General features: G+C 30.8%; 5 protein-coding genes and 1 long non-coding RNA gene across 14 annotated transcripts in view; 4 read left to right on the forward strand and 2 right to left on the reverse strand.

Moving 5' to 3' along the window:
- The window catches only part of Ints1 (integrator complex subunit 1), a 12,657-nt gene extending 11,260 nt beyond the window's left edge, over positions 1-1,397 (forward strand). Inside the window, exons 13-15 of the mRNA XM_083056004.1 lie at positions 687-959; positions 1,047-1,154; positions 1,317-1,397. Coding sequence (XP_082912130.1) covers positions 687-959; positions 1,047-1,154; positions 1,317-1,351 — 416 coding nt within the window. The 3' untranslated portion in view covers positions 1,352-1,397. The remainder of the gene's footprint in view (positions 1-686; positions 960-1,046; positions 1,155-1,316) is intronic.
- On the reverse strand, positions 1,345-3,360 carry LOC145946372 (nuclear RNA export factor 1). The gene is made up of 2 exons (XM_083056006.1): positions 3,188-3,360; positions 1,345-3,016 (listed from the first exon to the last, which is right to left on the reverse strand). Exon 2 carries the CDS (start codon positions 2,953-2,955, stop codon positions 1,345-1,347), a length of 1,611 nt encoding a protein of 536 aa, XP_082912132.1. The 5' UTR covers positions 2,956-3,016; positions 3,188-3,360.
- A 79-nt stretch (positions 3,361-3,439) lies between these two features.
- On the forward strand, positions 3,440-4,628 carry Pfdn1 (prefoldin subunit 1). 3 transcript variants are annotated; one of them, XM_083055618.1, is made up of 2 exons: positions 3,440-3,538; positions 3,880-4,628. In XM_083055618.1, exon 2 carries the CDS (start codon positions 3,898-3,900, stop codon positions 4,276-4,278), a length of 381 nt encoding a protein of 126 aa, XP_082911744.1. In that variant the 5' UTR covers positions 3,440-3,538; positions 3,880-3,897; the 3' UTR covers positions 4,279-4,628. The 3 variants fall into 3 exon arrangements, with proteins under 3 accessions (XP_082911744.1, XP_082911746.1, XP_082911745.1); XM_083055620.1 differs by having other exon boundaries at positions 3,449-3,489; XM_083055619.1 differs by having other exon boundaries at positions 3,451-3,570.
- Positions 4,629-5,093: 465 nt separating this feature from the next.
- Scox (Synthesis of cytochrome c oxidase) lies at positions 5,094-7,059 on the forward strand. The gene is made up of 4 exons (XM_083055614.1): positions 5,094-5,248; positions 5,711-6,080; positions 6,190-6,395; positions 6,471-7,059. The coding sequence occupies exons 1-4, from the start codon at positions 5,183-5,185 to the stop codon at positions 6,648-6,650; spliced, it is 822 nt and encodes a 273-aa protein (XP_082911740.1). The 5' UTR covers positions 5,094-5,182; the 3' UTR covers positions 6,651-7,059.
- A 992-nt stretch (positions 7,060-8,051) lies between these two features.
- The window catches only part of LOC145946136 (secretin receptor), a 34,810-nt gene continuing 20,961 nt past the window's right edge, over positions 8,052-21,900 (reverse strand). For 4 of the 7 annotated variants that reach the window (XM_083055599.1, XM_083055598.1, XM_083055597.1 and 1 more), the window contains 11 exons: positions 18,995-19,088; positions 15,264-15,370; positions 14,498-14,656; positions 13,004-13,098; positions 12,226-12,575; positions 11,255-11,385; positions 11,085-11,170; positions 10,502-10,646; positions 9,537-9,819; positions 8,658-8,818; positions 8,052-8,192 (listed from right to left, as the gene is read on the reverse strand). In XM_083055599.1, coding sequence (XP_082911725.1) covers positions 8,070-8,192; positions 8,658-8,818; positions 9,537-9,819; positions 10,502-10,646; positions 11,085-11,170; positions 11,255-11,385; positions 12,226-12,575; positions 13,004-13,098; positions 14,498-14,656; positions 15,264-15,370; positions 18,995-19,088 — 1,734 coding nt within the window. In that variant the 3' untranslated portion in view covers positions 8,052-8,069. Of the gene's footprint in view, positions 8,193-8,657; positions 8,819-9,495; positions 9,820-10,501; positions 10,647-11,084; positions 11,171-11,254; positions 11,386-12,225; positions 12,576-13,003; positions 13,099-14,497; positions 14,657-15,263; positions 15,371-18,994; positions 19,089-21,900 lie in introns of those variants that run through there. The other 3 variants (XM_083055600.1, XM_083055602.1, XM_083055601.1) reach the window with 3 other exon arrangements.
- Positions 8,102-10,515, forward strand: LOC145946143 (uncharacterized). The gene is made up of 3 exons (XR_014426994.1): positions 8,102-8,240; positions 8,481-9,841; positions 10,384-10,515. It is a non-coding gene; the product is annotated as an uncharacterized LOC145946143 (long non-coding RNA).

Raw genomic sequence — 21,900 nt, forward strand, 5'->3', positions numbered from 1 at the left:
TATGATTATGTATATATATGAATATGCATGTACATTTATGTTTATGTATATATATGAATATGCATGTACATTTATGTTTATGTATATATATGAATATGCATGTACATTTATGTTTATGTATATATATGAATATGCATGTACATTTATGTTTATGTATATATATGAATATGCATGTACATTTATGTTTATGTATATATATGAATATGCATGTACATTTATGTTTATGTATATATATGAATATGCATGTACATTTATGATTATGTATATATATGAATATCAATATATATATATATATATATATATATATATATATATTATATATATATAATTTAATTATAATTTAATTTTTTAAGATGTAAAATATAAAAAAAAAGAAATTTATTCAGGCACAAGTAGAATGGATAAATATGTTAATACTAGATTCTTATTTAGATTATTTTATTGTTCCATTGCAACTGCGCAGTGAAACATCAATTTTCTATTTTTATTTATATTTATTTTTATCACAAAAGGTTTCTTCATTTAAATTTCCTTTTTCAATCTATATGAGCTGACAGAGAAACGAGAATCGAATCTGATCTTTTACTTATAAAATAACTGTTCTGTTATCAAACTGTCTCCAGCTCTTCTTTCTGATAATGTGTAATATAAGAAAAATATTCTAATAAATTTTTTATTCCACGCAGATGTATTCAACGCACTTCAAGAGGTCGAACATGTTTCGTCGCGAAAACCTTCGGTTTTGGAACCGATAACTGATAATATAGCGGAACTGCTCGTATCACCTCAGAGCAATATCAGAACGCTCGCTCATACTTTACTCGCCAGAGCATTAAAGCATCATCCTACACCGAATGCGACTATATTATCTGCGTTTCAAAGATGCTTAGACAGCGATAGAGCGGACGTTCTTATGTCAGCTTTGGAAAAATTACCGGATATTGTATTGTGCATGCAAGGTAAAATTGCGACAAAATTGAATTTACATAACTCGATATTGATTTATGTGTCAATATAGTTTTAAATTCTTATATCTTTTTTTGCAGAGCATGCGTTACCATTGATGCAGAGGGTGTTTGAGTTGGGAGTAAATTCCAATGTCAATGCGATGCCTTACATCACTAAAACTATCGCTCTGTTAAATATGCAGCAAGGTTGTTAATATCAAAGAATATTAGTCTGTTAGTTTTGTGTAAATATTAAGTATAAAATCTTTTTTACAATTGAAACGATGAAAGACTTCTTATCTTTTCCCTTAAAAATATGTATTATATGTATATATTTACACAAAATTATACATTTTTTTTTTTTTTTAGATTACATTAAATTATTGTGGTTATTAATCTATTGAAAAGCTTCTGGAGGAATATCATTAACTGCGTAATTCTTCATAAATGTAGTAATAGCATTTCTTACGTCCCAGCCTGCGTCTTGAAGATATTTATAACAATATCGAATATTCATTGTACTAAGTTCGCGTAGAAATCTAAGCAGTTGTTCCTTTTCTGACACACTAAGTACTGTCGGGGTAAATTTAGGCGGGGGTTTTTGTTCAAACTTTGTTTCGTTAAATCCACTGGCTGGTGTACCGTCAACATAATATTGATCATTGACAATACAGTATTCATTATCTTCCTTTCTAATGATAATAAAAGTTCTGTTGAACAACATAGGGGGGCAGAGTAATACTCGATATGAAAATAATCCTTGCACCGAAATAGCTAGATAATTATCTTCTTCGTACAACAAGTCAATATGAAATGTTTTAAAGTTATGCGTCGTTGGTGGCTGTCGTTGCAAGGCACTAATTATCTTTTCAGGTCCACAAAATAGGAATTCGTTACATTTAGCATAATCGACAAATTTCAACAAGTTTCTATTTGTGGAGAATGTCTTGATAATCTCTTTATGCGCATGATTTGTTACAGTACCTAGTGTCATGGAATAGAACGCGTTTCTGTCATACAGACCGTTCATAACTATCCTGTCTTCTTGATCGTACAGCGTGAAGAAATGCTTGACAAATTGCTTGATCAGAGATATTTTCGTTCCATTACCGAGATAATTACTCTGCACGCTCGGCACAAATTTCTTCTCCATTCCTATCACGATTCCGTCTAATTTCTGCAAATGCGGAAAAACGTTCTTCACCGCCTGTATGTACTCCTGAGAGTTTGTATACTTGGTGCACAATGGATTTCCATCCAACCATAATTCACTTATCTTGAACTCGCAGAAGTAACGTAAATATTCCACATCCAAAATCTGATTGTGCCTTAAGTCCAGCTTAGTCAAATGATAATTGAAGAACTTGTCAAACAGAATGATAGCCGTCAGCTTATTATATTTCATACTCAATTCGCGAACGGGCAATCGCGCTTGCTGGGACTCGCGACTGTTGCCCATAATCCCCAATTTGCTACAACGCAAGACTAGATCCAGAATTTTCGGTATCGAAATGGGACAGAATATCGAACCCAGGATTTTCTCGTTTTCAAAGTCGTCCAGATTGAATATCTTCTTCATCGGTTCGTATCTGGAATGTAAGGCTTGCGCTATGACTCTGTTCGTGTTCACTTGCAGCTCCTTCGTGCCGAGAAATCCCAATACAATGTCCAGGTACAGTTCTTGACCACCTGGCAATGTTACGCACAGTCCTTGCTTGACTATATTTTCTATGGTGTTGTTGCTGCATTTCGCCAGAAAGCTACTTTTCTGCTTATCCTCGATGGTATACATAATCGGGACTAAGATCGCTGGTTCGCAGGCGGTTATGACAGCTCGCAGGATGTCGGTTCTTCCATACCGGGCGCCGTCGAAGATGATGAACTTGTGCCAGAGATCCTTGCGACTCGCAAGAGCCAATTCGTGACTGTCGAAGGACGGCTTGAGATATGTCAGTCGATGTGGTTCCCACGATGTTTGATTTTCCGATGACGTTGACGGCGATGCCATTGTTTAGTATCGTAAAAAAGAGCAGTCTTTTCTTCAAGCTTTTGACATCACCGTTCTTTATCTAATAAAATATGATAATATTAATTGAGAGATAAGTGGCAAATATTTTATGAAATATTGAAAATTTAATATTTAATTAACAATATTTGCCATTAATATTGAATATTCATTAAATATTAATGGCAAATATTTCAAATTTCAAAAATATTTGGTAATCTTTTCTCTTGCTTACCAATTTCTTTTGGACTGATGATTAAGTTAGAATTGACATTTATAAATCATCGAAACTATAGCGATACCAATATTTTCTATAAATATAATCGAAAGTATTTATATACCGATAAAAATATATTTAGTAGCCTTTTCTCTTGTTTACAAATTTTTGAGGTTAGATCGATAATTTGGTTAGGGTTGACGTTTGTAAACCATCGAAAGCGACACCTATGTTTCTATAGATGTAATATAATCGATAAAAGTATCGATACTCGCGAGCTTCGATAATCGCGAGATGGGATGAAGCGTATCTCATATAAGGTTAGAAATTAGGAGCATCGTACCTTGTCATAAATACATTTTATAAAAAGTTCGTATATATTACCATAGAAAGAAATTGTAGTAAGGATCTCAAAACTTTTCAATTTCTTGTTCTCTTGATTTATATCTCAAATTACAGATAATTTTTTTTCTGTACGAGACGCGTATAAATATATGTCAGATACATAAAAATTTTTATTTTACATCTTTTATGAGGATGTAATATTTTAAACTGTTAGCACACAAAAAGTTTTACAATTAATAAACTATAAAAACTTTAAAATTAAAATTAATAAAGTATATAAGATAATTAATAGAATACAAATGTGATTCTCTCATTTTAGAAATATATCTACGAGTGATATTGTTTTAATAATTTTTTCCTTACAGGGAAGACAATAATTGAGCATGTCGAAGGTACTTGATGAGGAATTGAAGCAAGCTTTTTCAAAGCTGCACGAAAAATTGGTGGATACCAAGCAGAAGCTAAAACTGGCCGATATTCAAATTGATAAGTTGCAACGTACAAAACAGCGGGCACAACTCACTGCAAAAGAAATTAGCTGCTTTCCCGAAGACACAAGGACATATGAATCTGTCGGTCGAATGTTCCTTCTAGATGACGTGAACAACATTAAAAGCAATCTGGATAATAAAATAAAAACGTCTGATGAGAAGGTCAAGACATTAGAAAATAACAAAATATATTTGCAACGAAGTTTAAAGGAAAGCGAAAATGAAATCAGAGAAATGATTCAACAAAAACAGAGTAAAGAATCTTCTGGTTAAAACATTATTATTACATCATTATGTGAATACTATTTTAATTTTTCTTGGACACTGAGTTTTTCAAATTAATTATATAGAATAAGTGTCTATATATAACTACATACTTACAAAAATCTAATCTGTTAATTTAAACTTGTGCTTTGCATTTCCCTACATTATTGTAACATTTTGATATTTTGTCGTGCAATATATTTGGAATAAAACTCGTTAGATCTAGAGAGAAAGAGACAGAATTCAAAATCCAATATGAAACAAAATTACACACAAATCGTAGAACATACTTTTGTAAGAAATAATATTGTATGCATGTTAATAGCAATTTTAATTAAATAAACATTCTGATTTTATAACTTAAATTATATATATATATATATATATATATATATATATATATATATATTAGAATAGTTGAACTATTTTCATGATCTAAAATATGCAAGGAAAAAAAATGTTTTTTATACTTATAATTTTTAAAATTTGTAGTGTATATTTGATTGATATTAATTAAGCAGAGAAAGGGAGAGAAAGCAGCAATATAAAATATTTATCACTAGTAGCAGAAAATAGAATAATTGCTATATGCAATATATCTATATTTCTTTTATTTTAAAATTTGCGACATTCTTGTTAAATTATGTTCTTTTAATATATTAAGAATTCTTTTGAACTTTTCAATATTTGAGACGTTTTTTGCAATTATATACATATTGCAGAAATTCTAAAATTTTCATTATACAGAAGTTATATAGAAACTTGGCTGAAACTAAACTAGGTCATAGACATCTGTAAAAATAAAAAAGCATGATGATGATATTCTTTGTATATTATCTATACCGAAGATGCGACCGGCAATATAACATAACCTCATTTGACTGCGAAAGTTTGATTGAATTTCCGTAAAACAATGTCGACGTTAATATCAAGATCTCTTGCGTTATTTAATAGGACTTCTAGTAATGTTTTCGCGAAGGTAATTTTTGTTGAAAAACCTATTAATATTCATTGACACTCTAAATTGCGATAATATTTTGTATTATATGCAACCTATTATGTGCTAATAACCTACAAATTTCTTTCGTTAATTTTTGTACTAGAAAAATGAAAGCTTTATTATTATTTTATTAGTTTTTTATTATTAAAGTTATTATTAAAGTTTTATTATTTTTAAATATCGATGCAAGTATTTCATATCATAAATGTCATAAACAAATTAGAATTGTTATGTGACATGTATTAAATTCAATTCAATATGAATTCAATTGGAAATAATATATATAATTATTATATTGTATGTAAATCCTAGTATCTGCATGCAATCTTGTTGTTTTTTTAAAATTTATTTGTCTTAATTACTAATATATTTAATATAGTCTTTTACTCACAAAGGAAGATTTTGCAGATTTATTTAATGATTTTCTTTTTACATATACAGTTTAGGTACATAAATACATCGAAAGCATTATATGAACAGTCCAGACTACCAAAGGATCCTAAAAAAATAAAAAAAGGATCACCAATTACGTGGAAAAGTTTGGTAATTTCTGGCGTTGCTGGTGGTGGTTTTTTGTTATATATGAATCATTTGAGAAATGAGAAAGATAAGAATATAGCACGAGAAAGAAGACGACAACTGGGCAAAGCTAAAATTGGTGGTAAATTTGAATTAATAGATACAGCGGGAAAAACAGTCAAGTCTGACGATTTCTTAGGCAAATGGGTGTTAATATATTTTGGATTTACACATTGTCCGGATGTTTGCCCCGATGAAATCGAAAAGATGACAAATGTAGTGAATAGAATTGGTAAGCAATTGTTAAAAATTTCAGTTGATTATATTGATTAGAGAAAATACTTACTCTTATAATCATTTTTTTCTCTCTTGTTTACAGTGTATATTATTTCTATTTACAGAAAAAGAACACAATTTGAAAATACAACCAATTTTCATATCAGTCGATCCAGACAGAGATACACCAACCGTCGTTGACAAATACCTCAAAGAATTCTCTGATAAGATTATTGGTCTTACTGGCAATGTTGAACAAGTTGGAAAAGTATGCAAAGCGTACAGGGTTTATTATAGTAACGGCCCTAAAGATCAAGATGATGACTACATTGTTAGTATATAATGAGTCACAAACAATTTAGTAATTGTATGCTATATTTTGTGACATTGTATTTCCTTTTTTTAGGTGGATCATACGATTATTATATACTTGGTTGATCCAGAAGGCATGTTCGTCGATTATTATGGACAAACGCATGATGTAGACAAGATTATGACTAGTATTCTAGTCAACAAGTTGAAGTATGACCAATTAAAGGAAGAGTCTTCTTGGCTGCCATCATTGCCAATCAAGGGAGTGTTATAAATATTGCAACATTCCTATGTATAAATAGTTTTTATGTTGATATTGCACTACAGAAAAATTTATGCATATATTAATATTACACAAAAAATATACATTTTGTATATACAGTATATACAGTATGATATATATTAAACAATGACAAGGAAATGTAAAACAAGTTTTTTGGTAGAAACTTGGCTACAAAAACTGTATATAAATGGTGAATAAGAAAAGATTTATTACATTAATCTTCTTTTTTACTTTAATATATCATAATTTACATTAAATTGATTTGTGTGTGATATCAAATATATGTATCGCCAATCTTACAAATATGTGTATGTATAATATATATGTATATGTGTAATTATACACACATATTTTACATACATGTAATGAGAGAACTTACTAGATAAAATGTTTAACTGAATGTTTATTTTTGAAACGAAATATTCTTATTTTAAAATTGATAACACTCTTCACGATACACAGTATTGATATTATCAATGCCTTACTTAATGAGGAATTTTCAAGCACATTTATTTTTATACATATATATTTAAAAACTAGAATTTATTCCGTAAAAGTTTTATTAATATCTCGCGTAACGAGTCGGTTTAAAAAGGTAATGATACTGATATCATTTACATATACGATAAATAATTAATGAAAGAAATAATTGATAGCCTGAATGTTCTGTTAGATATAAAAAATAGAATTTCCTTATTCTAATTAAATAAAGTTCTCTTTTAAAAGTATCCTAGTTATGCAAAGTTTAGTATTTTATTATGTATAAGGAAGTTATATAAATAGAATAATTGATAACAGATGTTTGCAACACGTAACGACACAGCATTCATTATAAATTTAATAAGCTGCTTTCATTTATTTATGTCATAGTGTGCATAGAAATCGTTGTGAATAAATGGACGTTTAACATTTTCGCGAGCCGAGCACACGTGCAACAATAGTAGGCGGCGTATTGAATTTCAAAAGTTGAGGTATATCGACAAGATATTTAATCGAATATTTCAGTACGTTTCAACGAATCCCTAAAATAGTAAAATATCGAACATCGACTTTCTCTGTACACATTATACATTATACGTATATATATATATGCTTACACAAACTAAAATTCACAACACGAATGACTATATAAACAATACAATGTTCCTGTAAAAGAAGAATTAACAAGACTCTCACTTTCCATTTATAATAAATGAAAAAACTACTCTAAGAAAAAAAAAAAAAACATACATAAAATTTAAAAAAAAATACAATGTTTTTTTCATTTTTTTCTCTATCTTTCTTTTATATGAAAATTTATATCAGATTTAAATCTCTTTAGTTTTTTGTTTTTGTTTTCAGATATAATATACGCATTTAGATGCGTATTGTACATTTACAGGACATTTTCCTATACGTATGAATGCGTTATCACTGATGTCCGTGATGCTGCTGTAGATTATGCAATTCATATGCGAGATGACAGCATTCTGAGTCGCTCCATCGATGTTGATCGCGGATTTTGTCGATATTCGGCCCTGATGCATCCGACATCTGACAGAAAAAAAATTGCTTATTAATGCAGCAGAAATCCATTTCTCAGTAAGGGATAATTTTCATTATTTCGAAAAAAATCAGACATCTATTCGCGCAGTAAATTTTGGGAATCGATTAATAAATGTACATTATATGTATCATCTATTTTCATTTAAAAAATATTATAATATACACATTTTCGTTTGATATGACTAAATTTTCTCTTCAAACAAAGAATTCTTTGCGATTGTTTAAAAATTTATGCTTCTGTAATTAATTATATTTTTCTTTTAATTTTTCGTTTAGGTTTAGGTTTAGGTTTAGGTTCGTATAAGTCGACTGTGATGAGGACATTGGATGACACAAAAAAAAAATGACACAATATAGACATTACAGTATAATGAAAAAAGAACGAAAGACGATTTATCGGCAACTGTATTAAGGGATTACTTAGGATAAGATACTTGTGTAAAGCGCACTCACGTTCGAGCAAAAAGAGAGTAACGATTGATCCGTATATTTGCTGCACAAAGGCGATGTATGATGAGCACGTTGATCTTGTGTTGGCTGCGGAATCTGGCCATTTCCGGCAGTTTCCAGATAATCCTTGTTGCTCGCTAAACTACATCCTCTCGTTCTAACATCTAAAATTTCATTACGTAAAATTTAATTATGTAAATCGCGTCATGTATATATCGAGCTGTGTACGAGAAATTGCATAAGTCTTTCACTGCCTCGTTTATGACGATTGATTTTTTAACTTCGACTTCAGATTTAATCTCGGACTTTAAGCTCTCGAATACGCCAAACTCTTATCAACGTTTAATTTTCCTCATAGTATATCGTAGTGTATTATTTTCAGCTTAGCTAAGAGACATTTTAACGTCTTCTTTTTTATTTCCGGCTCAATAGAAAGGATTGTGATTAAATGATTAAAATATATATTATTTTAATGTAGATGCAATTCTTATTGATATCAATTTACTAATAATATATGCCTTTTTTGTTTATATCTCGTATGTTAGCGTAAAATATGATATGTAATTTACTTATTCTAACAGTTATCAAAAGTGACTTGATTGCACGAATTTTTTAAAGATTTGATTAATCGTTTTATTTCGCTCAAATTTCTTAAACAGAGATCTATATCTAAAGTATTTTGAGTAGCTTTCAAAAAATTTTAAGAGTAGAGATTCAATCTCCAACGCAGCCTTTTGTTTGATGTGTATTAGTTACTTTAAAGGAGTAAAAGGAGATTAAAGTAAAGCTCAAGCAGTGAAACAATGAAACATCAAGCACATTTGATAAGGACGAGACGCACGAGACGAGGGACACGACGTTCCGTAGGATTTAAGGGGACACCTTGTGTACTCGCCATCGAGTGGGTGGACTGACGGATGGCATGATCCTGGAACAGGCAAGGGTTTGTCTTCCAGCGCGACTTCCACCACTTGGGCTTCCTCGAGTGTCGACCGCCGGACTTTGGGACATTGTTGCAGCTGCACGTGCTGACCGAGTGCGTTGATGGTCGCGGGCCCCATCGTATCCCTCGAAGACGCGTCCACTTGATGCTGCGAAGCGTCCTGGACACCTCGGCTCTCACTTCGCCGTTCAGGAAGCAATATAATACCGCCACGAAGAAACCCTTCCGAAAACGTAAAAATAAGGTCTGTTATTTTAATCTTATTTCTTCAGTGGAGTCTGGATCTTTTTCTAACGCGAATCTTTATAAAACTAGTTTTCTTTGTATAAAAAAAAAAAAATATATATATATATATATATATAATATTTATTTAATATAATAAATTAATTATATATAATATTGTTATTTTTTTATCATTATTTTAATAATTTTTTAAAGAAATAATTTTAAGAATGCAATATATGGAATTGAAATTTAATGAAGAAAAATTATTTTGTATAATAAATAAATACTATAATAGAAGAAAATTTTATTATAGATAAAAAACCCAGATTCCGCCTTTAATGCAGTTTTGCTATTTATTAAGATTGAATGATGGTATGAAGTTGCATAAATCCAATAAATAGTGCTTTTAAGAAAATCAAGTTTAAAATAGTCTCTATTTGCCAGCTCAGTGTACATATAACTCAATTTTGGAAATACGAGTTACTTAGTGAATTAATTGTTGCATATCATCTTTCAATTAGTTTCAGATGAATTAATTGTTGCATATCATCTTTCAATTAGTTTCAGATGCGGTAGTCATTAAGAAGTTTGCTAAGAGCTCTTGCGGTTTTAAGACAGTTTGGTGTTTGGTATAAAGTAGATTAGTGTTATTAGTAATTATTAATAGCATATTATATACCTGAAAAGACGCAAACAGCTGGTCGCAAAATAGCCATACGATCTCTACGGTCTCGTTTATGCCGATGCTGTATGACATCCCGATAAAAAACGCGTAGTGAACTCCAAAAAGTGGCACCAGGACTAACGTACTTCTAGCCCACCGTCTAAATATCGAAACATATCAAATATATACAAAGTTGTCGAAAAATTAGATTAAAATAATATTAAATATAATATAATATAAAATATATTAATATTATATATAAAACAATTTTACATGTACATGTGCCATTTTTCTCTAAAATTTTTATAAGAAAATATAAGACTTTTTTTCGTTAAATTTATTTTGTCGTCCTCTCATTGTACTATTAAAAAAACACGGGAATTTTATTTAAAAAAGTCAATGTGCTTTTTTAAATCAAACGAGAAATGTTTTGATTAATTTTTATTATTGCAATTTGTTGCAATTGTTAGAAACTGATAAATCATTCTGTTCATGACTTATATTTTTATCAAATTATCGTAAGATTATGCCTTGAAAATCGTGGCGACGTTATGAGGGGAGCATTCTGTATATTAATAACTTTTCACATAAAGCTTACTTGTATCTTTGCGTTTCCTCCGACATGGTGGATCTGAGTTTTACCAGCAGCACTCTCACGATGTTGACGAAGAGGACGAAATTTATCTGACATGAGAAGTGACGAATTTATTTGCGACTGAATTAATTATGGCTCGACGAGCCTCTTTTTGGCGCCCCTAAAGTGCTTACCAAAATAGAGAGCATCGTAGGTACTCGTATGAAGAGAAACAAGAGAGGTTTCACGTTGGTCGTCCAGCAATACGTATCCTCGTATATGATCCTCGTGGCTACCCAGGGTAAAATAAATACAGCTGGCAAACCTGAAAGACGAAGTTGTGTGACGACTGTAGAGACAAATTTACCAGAGATAATCCATCGCGTTTATTAATAGCAGGTTCTTCTGAAAGCGAAAATGAATAATCCGATGAACAGTATTTTTCGGTGAATTTCGTGCTTATAGAAAACAAATATATTTTTCACAAGTATTAATTTGAGAATTAAAAATTAATAATTTTAAAACAATAAAGTCAAAAGAAATATTAGAAATATCGACACAATGTTTGAGGATGATCTGAAATTCAAGATGAAAATCGATCTAACATTGTTTGGAATATGTGCATGGTAAACTATAACTTGAAGTGATATATGTCATTGTTGTTTGCATCGCTATGCAACTTTCGGAGATGCAACAGTCGATACGATATCATATTTCATGTAGAACTATGTCGTGATTTTCGGTAACTAGAGAAAATCTCTGAAAATCGAAGAATTTTCTTTTAGAAAAATGTCTTTTGCAGTCAAAGACGATCAGCATATTTCAAAAGAGATATCTATATATACTTGAAGCAGATTTATACATTGCCTTTCATTGTACTTGCGGTTCAATACGACTTTCATCAGAAAATGTAATCTCTATCTTTTAATTTTTTTAATATGAGATAATATTATAACAAAGAGCTAAGTTAAACGCTTATTAAAAAGACATTGCAGATTAATCGAATAATAAGCGAACAGATTGGTCCCAATTTATTAACTGGCAAGATAGTTAATAAAAGCAAAGTGATCAATCAATCTGTAAATGTATGAAATCGATTGAGATTCCAGCTAAAAATTTCTCAAAAATTAACGATGATTTCTGAAAGAAAATTAATTTGACTCACCCCATCCGAAAGCGACGTAGCCCGCGATGCTGGAGTTGGCGTCCGTGAAGAGCGCCAAGAAGATCAGATTGTGTAGATATATACCCTCCATCAGAATCCAGGAATAGTTGGCCAGGATAAAGTACTGCCACAGACTCATAAACATCTTGCAGTGCCAATTGCTATCCATCTCGTTGATCAGCCAGTAAGCTTCGTCGACCTTGATCACGGCGTCCGAAAGTCCGATGCCGGACACGAAGAGCAGGTCCTTGAGTAGCGCCATGAACGCTCGCATCACGAACGAGACGAACAGATGCATGTGCAATATGTTCCGGGAGCATCGCAATTTCCTACGTCCGATGGGAGACAAACTTGAACGTGGCAACGCGAATTCCGTTTCGATTAAAATGTGCGAGGTTTCGTACGGCGCCGTGAGACACATGATCTGATTTTGAAATTGATCCCAATTGAAACTCGACAGGATCTTTCGAGGTTTGGGATTGCATCAATTTAAATAGAACCGCAAATTTATCACTCAATTTCTCAATCGCTGATTTCGATATTAAAATCTCTAGCCTTTATTTGATATTAAAATCTCTATTGAGAAATGGAGATATGAAGGTATACTCTCTTTAAAATACTCAACAAAATGTTGGACAATTTTTTATTAATGTTTTTTTTATTAATTTTTTTAATTATACTTTGAAACGCAAGCACGGAACTGTTAAAAATTTTTAAAGCGAGGCGCCTCGTTAAAATATCACATGCGCTCAGATCATATTTGCATAATTATACTTACTTGATAGCCGCCAAAATGCAAAACGCGATGATGAGAGTGAATAGCGAAATCGTGTAGCCGAGTTTCGAGATGATTTTCACGATTGGGAAATATTTCTGCAACATGCAATTGCATTTTAAACCAAAAATAATTAATTACTAATGTACCACTTGCTCACAATTTTAATTAATAAAATAATTAGATATCAATGTGAGTAATAGCGGTTAATTATAATTTTATATCAATAATTGAAGTCTGATTTTTGCGTGAAATGTTATTATTAATTATAAACATTGATCAATTTTAGAGATTATTAATAACAGATTAAATAATAAAAAAATCGACTTAATGCTCGTGAGTGTCGCTTTTAAGTAATTCTACTTAACAATCGCGCCCTTAAATAATGCTTTGTAAAATAATACTGTCGTAAACGTGATCTCTATTCGAGATACGTTACAAAGTTTAAGTATGTAAATTCCTTAATTAATGACCCATAAACTCTTTTAGTCTTCTTTATTACATTCTTTTCTACTCAATTCTCCACTAATGAGATTCCTTATTTTATTTCGTATTCATTTTCATGTCCGCAGTACTGATAATGTTTAAGGAGATTATTTCTTTTGTTATATTATCATTTCTAATTATCGCTGAAAGCTTCTCGTTATGTAATGTTTAAAGTCATCTCTTTAATACAGAATATGACACAGAATACGATATATTTTAATTAAATTCGTTTGTATTAAAATTGCGATAAATAACTACGCTGACATTTGCCACTTTATTCGATAAATTTCTCATAAAATTGAAGTTGGATTTTAAATGTACAATGTACATGTATGCAATATGCAACATCGTACTTAAATTGGATAACCGCGTTCAAATATTGAAGAAGAGAAATTATTTTTCTCCATTATTTTCTCTTGTTTTTAGATATATTAACTATCGCAGATCGAAAAATTTATAAAAAGAGAAATTGATTTGCTGAAAAAAAATAGTAACTCGTTTGAGGCTTCTGAAACTTCCATTACAACGATGCGTTACATAACAAAGAAAAACCTGACTATCGGCTTTAAAAATCCAGCGCAAAAGCTCTTGGAGAAAAAAAAACTTCTTAACATTTTCCAGAACCCGCGTTTTTCTTGATAGCAGTCTTATGCACTATTATAGGGCACTTATTAGCTCATTTGTCTGCTCGCTCGTTTCATTATTCAAGTCTGGAAACTAATTTTACGATAATGTCTTAGATGCTCGGAACTGTGTAAAGAGTCAATGACCCTACCCGGGTGGACTGAACATCATTTGCAGCGCTCATTTCCTCGCAAGAGCGAAATGACTGACGTCACGTCACCGTGTGATTCCAATTGATCTTTATATCTCCGCCGTTATCCTCAAGGCAAATTTATTCCCCCGATCGATGAATTGACATACTACATGATCTAAATTTCCAACGAGAGAGAGAGTTCATCTAAATTTCGAATCATTTATCGATCCCCCGTTTCCCTTACATCTGTTTACCTTAATAAGAGTGACGTTATTCGCCTGTATGTCCGATATGTTTACGAGGACGGTGACCAACTGTTCTTGATAACACTGGCTATAATTACTCCACGTTCTATGAGTGTCGGGATTCATGTACCACTGGCCATTCGGCATACATTGCTTCGATGCAAATGCCTGAAAAAAATGTGTTTGTCTTTAGCTTAACAAGCGAGATACGAGACATTATCTTTCAAGTTCTACAAGATAATTTGAGTTGCGAACAAATCTGAATTTAATTTCGGTCGAGTTTACACTTCAGTGAAATTTTACAATTCACGAATTTCAACTGTGAAGACGTCTAAGCCCAAGTGCCGAAAAGTATTGTAGAAACGAATGAAACGTCTGCTAAAGTTTTGCCTAACAATAAGAAGAAGTAGAATTCGAATTCGTCGAAGAAGCGTTTGAATACGTTTGGAAAACTTTCGACGCCAGATTCTGCTGGAGGCATCTCAATCAGCTGATTTCCCAATTGGGTCAGAAAAATGGATTTCACCGATCGATCAACGAAGATCTCGCGATCGGAACACGACGTTATTAGATCGAGAAATTAATCTAATCAAGTTTCTCGCAGCTTTAAACATTTCTCGAAATTAATCAGTTTCGATCGCAAAAATTTTACCGTTGAATGTATGTTGTATACCTATATAATTCAACGGCAAATTTTCATGTAAAGTATATTGATTCTGAAAAAAATTATTACACCAATCAATTCAGTTATATACAATCGCGAAACCATACATACACGAGTCTCGAAACCCATGATGTAAGAGGGACAGTGTTGAACCGCCAACTGTCCAGGTGCTGTCGAATTCCAACATAGTATCTCGTCCCAAATTTCGGGGCACCAATCTGGACAAAATCACATCCAAATATACTAACGCAAAAATAAATAACGAAGACACTTAAGGAAGCATATATTTGTCTCTAGACTTTCATTTTTTTAATTTACAGATTTAGACTGAGCTGCCGAATAAAAAAACTTGGGAGAACATAATTTAAATATCTCATATCTGGTGAGTGTTTATGAAAATATATACTCTTTTATAAATATTATATATGTAATATGTGTATATATACATATTTTATATATATAAATATATATATATATAAAATTGCTAACAAATTGAAATAGTAAATATATATCGTTCTCTCTTTAAATAATGTACAATGTATGTATATTTTAGATATCTCCTTCAATTTATCAGCAATTATGAATATCGCGGTTTGCTGGAAATAATGTTTCTGTTCCTAGATACATAACAAAATGCAATACAAGTAGATCTGATTATATATGTATTTCCATTTACTATTGTTAAATGTGTTTTGTTGAACATTGCCATAAACTAGCATAATTTGCGTATACGGAAGTGACTCGCTAATTTCAAAGCTAAGTGAGAAATTCACCCTTCCAGTTGGACAAGCAATCTTTCAGGTTTAACATGGCTTAGAGCAATTCATTCAGGCAGACATGTGCGAACGGAATTGCATTTAGTCGTTTTCGTATATGTATTATATATCACGCGTGCGCGTGCTCTGTATCTGCGAACAGCTATGTGAAACAGGATTACCAGATTTGCACGAAACAATGCCATATGCTCGGTATTATCGAGGTTCATTATATGTGTACGCGGCGTATTACAAGACCAGGTGTACTGTTCATCCATCGACGCGCTATCTGTTGCAATACACAGACTGTATTCTAAGTCGTGCGAAGCCTTCCGATCAGTGTCGGATTTATTGGTCTTCGAACTAATAAGATTTGCAAAGCCGAGACTCCAATTCGAATTTGAATGAAACGTATGATGATGACACAGAATGATTCAGAGAGACATGAGCAGCGGCTTACTTTAGTTACATACCCCTTTAATTGCGCTTTAAACATGTAATGTTGATATTGTGAATGTGTGTGTGTATGCGTTAAAAACACTCTGGCTTTTTACCTATTATAATTTAATTTTGTCTATTATATTATAATTTATATATGTTTTTTATTTTTATATCGCTAGTAAAATAATCAACAGAGTAGTTAAATTAATCTGAAGCTATTCAGATTAATAATTTCAAGTTGTACTTTATAAAGACCACAACCATATGGTCGATAAAGTAAAAACTTAGAAAAATTCATTGGCTAGTGTGGTCGATTAATTTAACTACTCTGTTGATTATAATTTATTTTCAATTTATATATATACGCGAAAGCGTACATATAAATTTAAAAAAAATTAAAATAAAAAGTTCTACTCCAAGTTCTATAAATTATATTTATATAATATACATAAATATAATATACATAAATATAATATACATAAATATAATATACATAAAATAAAAATAAATTATGAAATATAAAATTCTAATCCAACTTATATAAGAAATAAAATGTTTAAAAAAGATGTACAAAAAATGCATAACACTTTTGATAAACTCGGTAGAAGAATATTATATTAATAAAAAAGTTGGTTGGTTTGTGTCAAGTGCCATCTGAAATTTAAAATCCTGGTAGTGTAAATTATGCACAGTGATAAAACTGAATTATGGAAAAAAAAGCGGCAAATTATTAAGAGTCTAAAGTACTTTTAACTCTCTTAGGTTGTGATGACTGTGTGGAGTAGAATTTATATCGCGATACTTTTTTCTTCGATCCTTTATTCTTTCAAGCTGCATTTAAACACTTTGCTTCTTAACAGCCGTAATGTTAAAATAATTTACCGGAGCTTTTTCGTAATTATCTTCATTTCAACTCCAGTTATTCTCGAGTTAAAGCGTTTCTCTGTCGGCTGAATAACTAGGTATAACTATGTGAGAATGCAAGGCTTTTAAAAAAGACTTACAATTAATGCATTTGATTATCCTGCGCATTATTAAATGAAAAAGATTTATACGTGTGCGTTGAAATATATCCGGATGGATAGACTAATAAAATAACTACCATTAAACGAACAGGATGATGTAACGTGCGCTAAGCAACATATCTATATGCATATGTAAAACTTTCTATTGTACAAAGGCGTCGATAAACAAAATCCGTGAAACTCGTTTAGCTTCGAATGTCGCTTGTATATAATTAGCGGCGGCATATCGGCTCCATCGTCTGATGATTTCGCCCGAGTTGCTTAAACAAGCCAGCATCATGATGCGAGATTAATTATGACATTAATTGCTCCGGAGACATTCTCTCTATATAAGCGCTGTTTGTTCACACGCGTGTGTACACACGCAAAATGTGAGCCGTGACACGTGTGTATAAACGTTTGACATTAGTTTGTTATGCTTTGCGTGTGTGCATCATATCTCGGCCTTTCCAGTCTCTGCATTATGCAAATTTGTCGCTTGCGAGTGTGTTTATTTTCAATTATTTATTTGCCGCAAATTAATCAGTCAATATTTTCGGATGTTCGAGGACGGTGCGAATTATTTTGTCTCTTGAAAGCAAAAATGCAAGTTGGCTTGAGACGATGACAAACAGAAAGAGAAAATTTGAAAGTCTCTCAAATTTTGAATCGTGATTGTAAAGATATTGTCGGAAGATTTTTTTTTTTTTAATCGATACATCTCACGCGATTGATTAGAATATTACAAAGCGCGTGCCATTGATTTCCTTACGTCATATATTATTTAATAAATTGCAATTAAAAATCCTCTAATTGGAATAATAAGAATATAAAATTTAGATTCATTTTATAAGAAAATTAAAAGATTAAATTGAAACAAATTAATTCATACTATTAACCGTAAATGTATCGAAGTGACGGGGGGATATTTTTATCTTTATCTAAATTTTTAGTTTTCGAAAAAATCAATGAATACACAGAAAAAAGCAACAATAAACTTGGAGATTTTCGAGAGGCTTGACTTTGATACATTCGAGTATCGATTTAATATGCCTTTTTTAAGAGTGCATATAAACGTGGTAATAACACTTAATTAAATAAACACAACAATAATATTTAACTTAAATAAACACAAATATCATAAGAAATAGATATCGTTAATTGAGTGAACTTCCCTATATAATTGAGAAATTAATATATAATATTATTTACGATTCTATTACGAATGTTGATTAATTTGTATTTGATTGCGCCACGTTCCGTATTTCCAACATGATTAAACGTAATTTGCCTATTGTGTGTTTATTTACGATTAATATGGCAAAATTTAATTAATGCCGTATCGTTTGAGATATCCAATGATCAATCATTTTACGTAATATAGGAACGATATGAGAAGAGATCGGAACATACGCTAACGTAACGATTATAAATGATCTAATACGAAGCAGGCGATTAATACGGTAATTTAAGATTATTCGTGCGCATATGGTAATAAGTTTTACTAAACGTATGCTTAATTGTGTCAGTCGCGATACACGCGATCGTTCTCTTTCTCTCTCTATCTTTCGTTGAAATAGCGTAGCAATATTTCGTACATCGAAATTTTCCCGAAATATTATTTAAATATTATTCTGCTTACCTGTTCCCAATATATTTCCCTGCTTACAGCTCTCGGATTCCGATTGCAATATTTGCAACATCATGCTCTGGAGCCGGTCGATGTCACTATTTCTCTGAAATGAATTTAACGAAAATATGAATTAATATTGACAATTGAGGTAAATTCTGATCGCGCAGTTTGATTTCATACATTGTCGTTTTTAAAGCTCGTATTTTAATTATCAATCTGGCTTCGCGCTCTATCTTTCCGGAATTTATGAATCTTAAATCTCTCTCTAGTTTGACAGTAACAAATATATGATCATTCGGGGAATAATGCTAAGAGAAAATCTATTAAGAGCATGCACAATAGCGAAGCATAAGCGTATCTAACGATAATACTGAGGGAGAAGAGAATTCAACAGAAATATGAAATTATCTCTGAGGCGATATTATGATTAAGTAATATTATGTTGCAGTAGTATTTCACTTTGATCCAAAGATGTTTCCATTTATTCATATAATAATGCACTATGCATTTATATTTTAATTTTATTTATTTATAATTTTATATCTACACATACCGAACAATACGAACTATAAAACAGAGATTATTTGAATATTTTCTCTCTTTTTCTCTCTCTCTTTTGTCTTTTCTCTTTTTCTCTCTCCTCACGTTAGTAATGAATACAAGTTAGTTCGTTAATATTTTATTTGTAGAGAGAGAGAGACCAACTTTTTTTTTATATTTCAGATAAAAAATTCATTAAATGAAGTTAAGTTAAATAAAACAATTTCATGTGCTCTAAATCGAGATACCGTTTATCGCACAAATATTTCGAGTCTCTGTATTTAATTTTGCGTATCGAAACTGGTATATTAAAACGTGAAAATGTACAGAAAATGTTAACTCATGCCTGTTTTCGTGTAAAAATGAAGGATTTATTTAGGATAAACGCATTTGTGATTTTTAACTTGCTAAAGTCGATATCTTCCATTGTATTTTTTTTCTGTTACAGATTTTTCGAAAAATTCTACGATTAATTTTTTTACAACGAAGAAAAAAATATATGACAAAGCTAAATGTTTACTAAATATGCTATATTTTTATCTGCTTTATTTATTTGAGCAATATATATATAAATATATTCAGAAATTTTTTATCGCTAACTGTCAAGTTTTATCTCAAAATAAAGCTTTAATGTTTCAAATGAAATTTACCGTCCTATTTTCATTAGCATAATAGCATCGTAGCTTATTGTATCGTAGCCTGTAGTATGCAAAATTATTTAATTCGTAATCGTGGTTAATTAAAAATTTTCTTTCTCTTATATTTGTATCATAATATTATGATATAAATAGAGGCACAAAGGATTAATTAAATTGCGGTGAACTTGAATAAAGCTAATGAAATTTTTCCTTACATTCTATCGTTTCATACTTCTTTTACTCTTTTTGTAATTAAAAAAATACTCATACTTTGAAAGAAAAGAAAAAGAATACAAATTGTGCAGTTAAGAAATCGACAAAAAATTTTGCATAAATTCCGAATATTTATTTTTATATTTTTCTTTCTTTATAATTTCAATATTTGAAATGTCTTTTAAGACATTGGAAATAATGAATATGTATTATCTATGCGTTCTGTCTTGCCGTGAAATTTTTTGGCTCTGTTCCAGCCGTTTTCATCTTATGTTGATTCATATTCAAGATATAAGCCAAACATTTTTATGCCGCGTCTATATAAATTATATTGGTCATCGTAAAAGATTATATAACACGGGTATATACATATATTTTGCTGCAAATTTATATCGAATATTAGAAACTTTTCGACATTAAAAGAAGACATTAAAAAGAAGAAGAAATTGCGTTAATAATTTATTAATTAAAGAAGAATATTGTCCCGAGAATTATTAATATATTTCTTTAAGAAACAGTTGATATGATATTTGGAAGGAAGATTCAATGTTTATATTCAAATAATATATTATAGATATAAAGGATTGAAGGGAATAGTCTAATAAGAGCCAGTGCGTCGGAAATAAAAATGCAATGATTTTGTGTGTGTGTACTTATTCTTTATTTGTTCAGCTGAACACATAAAATCATTGCGTTTTTATTTCCGACGCAACGGCTTTTATTAGCCCATTCCCTTCAATCCTTTATATTAATACATAAAGAGAAGAGAGTCTTTCCTCTCACAATTATCTATATTAGAGATCCTTCGAGATAACTTCGAGATAATAGCACAATAAAAAAATATATATACATAGTGCAGAATAAATTCAAATCAAATAAACATTATAAATTTTCGTGAAGCATTCAATCAATCACATAAATCAGATAATTAACAAAATTTGCGTGAAAAAAAAATCACTATTCAGAAGAAATTCTTGGCAATATAATCGAAGGAAGATAATTCCAATAATTGCAATTAGAGAATTGGCAAGTACTTAAAAAAGAACTCCAATAATCAGAGATTATTTTGCACAATGAAAATAAAATCAATTATAGTCTCTGATATTCAAGAAAAATAAAAGAAAAGAAAAAACAAATAGTCACATAATAAAAATTCAAATATAGATAATCATAGAAATTTCAAATCATGGCATTACATATACGACTTGAAGTTAAATTTATCAAACATTAAATATAACGATCACAAATATCTAACATTATCTTACATTACATTTACATTACGTTACATCGGTGCGCTTCTTTTGTCGTAAGTTTTAACTACCGTGAGTTGCACGTTATTCTTATTCTACATTATTGCATTAAAATATCTAATTATATCGTAATACCGTAAATGCGCACAGAAAGCTCGCATTTTCCCTATAAACTCTTTTTCTTGTTGCATCTATTTTCTGCGCTTTTTTCTAATTATCGCCTAGACTCAACAATGCCAACGATATTTTTGATCGCATTATCAAAGTTGATATC

Source organism: Prenolepis imparis, unplaced genomic scaffold (genome assembly GCF_030444845.1).
Source record: "Prenolepis imparis isolate NDT839.2.m4 unplaced genomic scaffold, iyPreImpa1.0 SCAF_15, whole genome shotgun sequence".
In the NCBI taxonomy this organism is placed as follows: Eukaryota; Metazoa; Arthropoda; class Insecta; order Hymenoptera; family Formicidae; genus Prenolepis; species Prenolepis imparis.

Coding starts and splice junctions, on each gene's coding strand:
- LOC145946372 (XM_083056006.1), bottom strand. CDS start 2,955: ATGGCATCGCCGTCAACGTCATCGGAAAATCAAACATCGTGGGAACCA.
- Pfdn1 (XM_083055618.1), top strand. CDS start 3,898: ATGTCGAAGGTACTTGATGAGGAATTGAAGCAAGCTTTTTCAAAGCTG.
- Scox (XM_083055614.1), top strand. CDS start 5,183: ATGTCGACGTTAATATCAAGATCTCTTGCGTTATTTAATAGGACTTCT. Junction 5,249..5,710: donor CTAGTAATGTTTTCGCGAAG/GTAATTTTTGTT, acceptor TTACATATACAG/TTTAGGTACATAAATACATC. Junction 6,396..6,470: donor ATCAAGATGATGACTACATT/GTTAGTATATAA, acceptor TCCTTTTTTTAG/GTGGATCATACGATTATTAT.